Genomic DNA, 5,366 nt, shown 5'->3' with positions numbered 1-5,366 from the left:
TTCACAAGATTCTAATTTTCTGATATGATGAATTTGAGATTTTCATTTGTTGTCATTTGTAATCATCAAAATTAAACGAAATAAACATTTGAAATATATGAGTTTGTATGTAATGTATGAATATAATATACAAGTTTCACTTTTTAAAATGGAATTACTGAAATCAATCTACTTTTTCATGATATTCTAATTTTATGACCAGCACCTGTATATGCAGTTTTTCTGTAGTAAGCACTTCACCAAAGTGATGCATATACACTGCTCAAAAAATAAAAGGAACACTCAAATAACACATCCTAGATCTGAATGAATGAAATATTCACAGCAAACCTTCTTGCCTCAGCTCACATTGATGTGCCATCCTGGATGAGCTGCACTACCTGAGCCTCTTGTGTGGGTTGTAGAGTCCGTCTCATGCTACCACGAGTGTGAAAGCACCACCAACATTCAAAAGTGACCAAAACATCAGCCAGAAAGCATACTGTAGGTACTGAGAAGTGGTCTGTGGTCCCCACCTGCAGAACCACTCCTTTATTGAGTGTGTCTTGCTAATTGCCAATAATTTCCACCTGTTGTCTGTTCCATTTGCACACCAGCAGGTGAAACTGATGTCCAATCAGTGCTGCTTCCTAAGTGGAAAGTTTGCTTTCACAGAAGTTTGATTTACTTTGAGTTATATTGTTGTTTATTTTCTGAGCAGTGTAGTGTAACAGCTTACCTTTCTCTTTGCTCCTGGTTCGTTCTCTGCTGCCTCGATCTTGAGCATCTGTCATGCTTGCCACTCGGCGGACGGGATCAGAAGAGCCAGTCTGTTCTTTCTCTCGGCTTTCTCTCCGCTCATCCTTCTCCCTGCTGAAGCTTCGTTTGGTGAGTTGCAACCGGTTCCGATCACGGTCGTCTCTTCTCTCATCTCGTCGGTCAAAGCGGTCACCACCTCGATCAGAGTGTTCAAAGCGGTCGCTGCGTTCTCGACTTGAGCTGTTTCTGTTGGCAAATGGACTGATTATAGAGTGCTGTTCTAGCTAACCAGGGCACCCAAAGACATTTACAACACAATGTGTGCCCTCATTTACCCAACCACTCATACAGCAGAAGAAATCATTCTATAGTCTATTCAATGCTTTAGACCAGAGGTCCCCAACCTCCGGGCCGTGGACTGGTTCTGGCCCGTGAGTCATTTAGTACCGGGCCGCACAGAAAGAATAATTAACTTACAGTATTTCCTTTTTTTTATTATTTTTGGAGTCTGAACGACATTTATTTTGAAAAACTGACCAGATTCTCTCCACTAGATCCGTCTATGACTCCCTCTTAATGCATGTGTAAAAACACTTATCTAGGTCAGGTGATCCGTTACCGCTAAAAAAAAAAACCCACAAGCAGCAAAACGAGTAAAAAACAAACATCTCCTGAAGCCCTGGATGGACCGTCTGGTTACTGAGAAACAGGCTCAGGGCTCCACTGAGTCAGCGTTATGGTGAGTTGGATTCTTTGTGCTCTTTATATTTGTGGTGTCTCTTATTTTGAAGGGCATGTTTAAACACAGAGAACATCAGGAGGAGGAGAGGCTGTTATTCATGTTGATAACACAACACCAGGACGTAACTAACAAAGCTGTGAGGACACGTTGGATTAATGTTTGTTTTTAAAAATACCCGTTTCATGCCGGTCGTATCATTTTATTTTGTTGTATTTATCTGCCACACCTTTAAAGGCCGATCCGTGAGAATACTGTCTGATAATGAACCGGTCCATGGAGCTGAAAAGGTTGGGGACCGCAGATATAAACCACATTTCTACACAGATGGGGCACACATTAGAAGCAATGAGAGGTTCAGAGTCTTGCTCAGGGATACTTTGGCATGTAACTGGAGTCGAACCTCCAACTCTCTGCTTAGAGAGACTTACTGCTCAACCACTGACCAAACTGCACAGGCTCACTCTGTTTGTTGAAGTGGACAGAGGGAATCAGGACTCACCTCTGAGGAACTCTTCTGTCCGAGTCTTGTGACGAGCCAGACAATGATGAAGGCTGCTGTAAGGCGGAGAACCTGTTCAGAGTGCTAGTGGCTGGACGGCTTCCTGACTCTGAGCCTGAATATAAAATGAACATCATAATAAAGTGAGTTTTGGTTTAAATGTGCTAAAGTAGGTGTTAATTTTTTTATCTAAAAGCACATGAACCATGACAACGTACTAGAATCCGTAGGTTTGGCACTGCTGCTGCCACCACTGCTGCCCTTTCCCCAGCTCCCCCATGTGCCTTTACCTCCTGGGGCGAGCAGCTGATTATTGAAGTCAAGAACAGGAGTCTGAAAAAGCACAGACTGCTTTTAAAAACTGACTGAAGAGAACAGGCTTGTGTTGATCCTACTGCAGATCGTCAGTGACCTTCCTTACCTTAGTGATTTTACTAAGGCGGGAGGTGTCAATGGGTCGGTTTTTGGAGATGGGTACTGTATTCCAGCCCTCATCCTGGGGAGGAGCTCCGCGACCTGGGGTGTGAGGGCCCCCCCGGCTTCCAGGACCTCCACCCATTCTACCCCCAGGACCTCCACTGGATTCTTTCTTAGAGATGAGGGCTTGCTGCACCTTCATGTGCTCCCTGTGTTCCTCCAGCTCTGCCTCTTTGTGAATCTGGTCAATGGTCTTGGGCCCCTGGTCTCCTCGCCGGGGTACCCAGTTATTCTGGAGGCGGGTAGTTGAAAGAGAAGTAAAACAGTATGTACAAGGCATTTGTCTTTAATGGATTAGTGAAAAATGTAGTAATTGAACTCATAAAGCATGTTAAAGTAAGGTAAGTTGTCTCAGCTTATGGCACAGAGCGACTCTGTGTTTGGGAGATCCTCTGCATTAAAGAGCCGATGTTTTTCTCTTAGCCTATTACTGAGACCAGCACAGGCCAAGGCTAAAAGACCAGTGCAGACATCTCTGGGGCTGTTTGATTTTCAGAGGGCAACACACACTCACAAACAGTAACAAAGAGTGGCGAAATTGCAGTGGCGTTGCATTAAAAACCTTTCTCAAAACTCACTTGTAAATTTACTTTACTTGATTTGTTGTTAAATCTTGCACAAATGGCAAATATGGCAAGTGCACTGTGGCTCTGTTAATGTTACAAAAACTGTCTAAATGAATGAATGCCATCATGACAATATCTGAACGACTACAAATGCTGCTCCAACAAACTAAAACATTAATGTTAGTCATGATTGAAAAGGAGTCATTTAACAGCAGAACTGGTGCAGGCAGATGGAGCTGAACAAATATCTTTAAATCTATCGAACAGTATGAACAGAACTATGTTCAGAATAACTATTATTGAACAAGTCCAGATTTTTCCCTCCCCCACTGCCAGATGCCACTGGAACAAGTTTATCACCTCAGTGTCAGTGGTCAAAGCTCAACAGACTGGTTAGCCTAAACACAGACCCTCAGAGTCGAAGCACTACAATAAGTCACACAGGGGTGTTGGCTGTTTTTAACACTTGAGACAAGTTTTACTCCCTGTTTTACTTCCTGTTTTACTTCCTGTTTTACTCCTTTTAAATCAGTAGAGGTCACTACTGAGAAAATAAAACTGAAACTTTGCAGAAGTTTCTGCCACTTGTACAGAAATAATTGGTGAGCGTGTGTTCCCAGTCAGTCCTGAGACTTCCTGTATGCAGAACACGTCACTGTTTTAGGATTTACCCGTCGAAGGTCCAGCACATCCTGCAGCATGAATCGGATCCTGGAGGTGGTCTTCCTCTCTTTTATTATCTTTTCCATCTGGTTGAAGTACTGATCCATACGAGGCTGAAGACAAGCACAATTGTTAGGAAGAGTATTTTTTTAACCAGATAGTCATAAATGTTTACACTGGATGAGGGAGTTTGTAAACTATAAGTCTGCTTTATCAGGGGATATGACTGTTCTGTACCTTGGCCTTCTCAAAGTCTAGGTCCTTGCCGATGGTGGACAACAGTCTGCACAGGCACTCCAGGGACTCCTCGTCATGGTTTTTGAGCAGCTTTACGATGCAGTCATGCATGATGACTTCTGTGAGCATTTTGAGCTTGAACAGCTCCCCAATAAACTTGATGTTGCCCAGTGAGCGCCTCCTGGCTTTGTCTTTGGCCTCTTCCAACTCGTCAATAAGTCGCTGCTTCTCCTCTTCCTGCCAGGCAAACGTTAACACATAAAATTACAACTTTAAATATATATTGTAAGAGGATTAGAAATTTTATCCCATACTTTTCAGATATTTACCAAAACGATATAATCTCTGAGCATAAAAAACATTCACAGCAGAGTTTTAGCCTCTACTCTTTGACACCACACGCCCCAATTTATTGGTTGATCTTCAGTTTTTTTGCAAAAGTGGTAGCCTAATTTTATGATGCAGTACTATACCCCCGAAGCAGCTTCCAGCTCTTTCTGCTTCTTCTCAAAGATCTCGTCGTCATCCTTATCCTTCTCAAATTCCTTCTGGCACCGATTCAGCAGCAGCTTGCGGAAATTCACAGTGAAGCCCGGTTTGTCTGGGGTTATGACTTTAAGCTGAAAAGAGCAGAGAGAATCCATTTTAGAAAAAAAAAACAGGAAAACATCACTCTGATTGACATAGCTTTTGTGGCCCCGTATTTCCTCAAACCCATCTCTCGGATTAGTGGCTCAAACACGTGGCACTGAACTAGGGATGGGGCCGATTTGATCAAGTATCAGGTTCTGATACCAGCGTAATTTACCATCTGAATTTTCTGATCCAACCTGCAGAGATTTCCAATCCATGATGCATGTCTGTGTCTGTTGAAACGTTTCCACATGCTGCTCTGCAAGTTGGCTTCAAACTGTGAAATGGATGTCCTGAACGGAGGAGTAATAAGATCCGCCTCACATTCATAGTTTGCAGCCAGCTAAAACATGAGCATTGAGGACTGAGCAACACTGCGGCTAATGGCTAACCAAGTTTTCATCACAGCATGTTCGTGTGGAAGTACACTGCCTGGCCAAAAAAAAGTCACCACCTGGATTTAACTAAGCAAATAGGTACGAGCCTCCTATTGGATAATTACTGCATGGGTGATTATGTTTCAGCTGGCAACAAGTTATTTAACCCCAACTGGTGCAATGAGTTGCTTCTCATTTCTTAAACAACCATGTTTAAAGACACATCCTGTGGTCGTGGAAAAGATGTCAGTCTGTTTGAGAAGGGTCAAATCATTGGCATCAAGCAGAAAAAACATCTAAGGAGATCACAGAAACTACTAAAACTGGGTTAAGAACTGTCCAACGCATTATTAAAAACTGGAAGGATAGTGGGGACCCATCGCCTTCAAGGAAGAAATGTGGCTGGAAAAAAATCCTGAATGATCGTGATCGGC

The 5,366-nt window shown here is 43.0% G+C and overlaps 1 protein-coding gene and 1 non-coding gene across 2 annotated transcripts in view; both read right to left on the bottom strand.

Annotated features, from left to right (window-relative positions):
* LOC108249459 (eukaryotic translation initiation factor 4 gamma 1) overlaps window positions 1–5,366 on the bottom strand; it is a 67,545-nt gene that overhangs the window by 10,903 nt on the left and 51,276 nt on the right. The window contains exons 18-24 of the mRNA XM_017438858.3: window positions 4,396–4,542; window positions 3,923–4,159; window positions 3,694–3,798; window positions 2,401–2,688; window positions 2,198–2,312; window positions 1,980–2,094; window positions 719–984 (exon numbers count right to left, since the gene is read on the bottom strand). Coding sequence (XP_017294347.1) covers window positions 719–984; window positions 1,980–2,094; window positions 2,198–2,312; window positions 2,401–2,688; window positions 3,694–3,798; window positions 3,923–4,159; window positions 4,396–4,542 — 1,273 coding nt within the window. The remainder of the gene's footprint in view (window positions 1–718; window positions 985–1,979; window positions 2,095–2,197; window positions 2,313–2,400; window positions 2,689–3,693; window positions 3,799–3,922; window positions 4,160–4,395; window positions 4,543–5,366) is intronic.
* LOC112449769 lies at window positions 4,619–4,687 on the bottom strand. Its single transcript, XR_003038302.1, has one exon. It is a non-coding gene; the product is annotated as a small nucleolar RNA SNORD66 (small nucleolar RNA).

Source organism: Kryptolebias marmoratus, linkage group LG2 (assembly GCF_001649575.2).
Source record: "Kryptolebias marmoratus isolate JLee-2015 linkage group LG2, ASM164957v2, whole genome shotgun sequence".
Lineage (NCBI taxonomy): Eukaryota > Metazoa > Chordata > Actinopteri > Cyprinodontiformes > Rivulidae > Kryptolebias > Kryptolebias marmoratus.
Note: the sequence above shows the minus strand (reverse complement) of the source record. Positions and strands in the feature narration are given on the sequence as shown.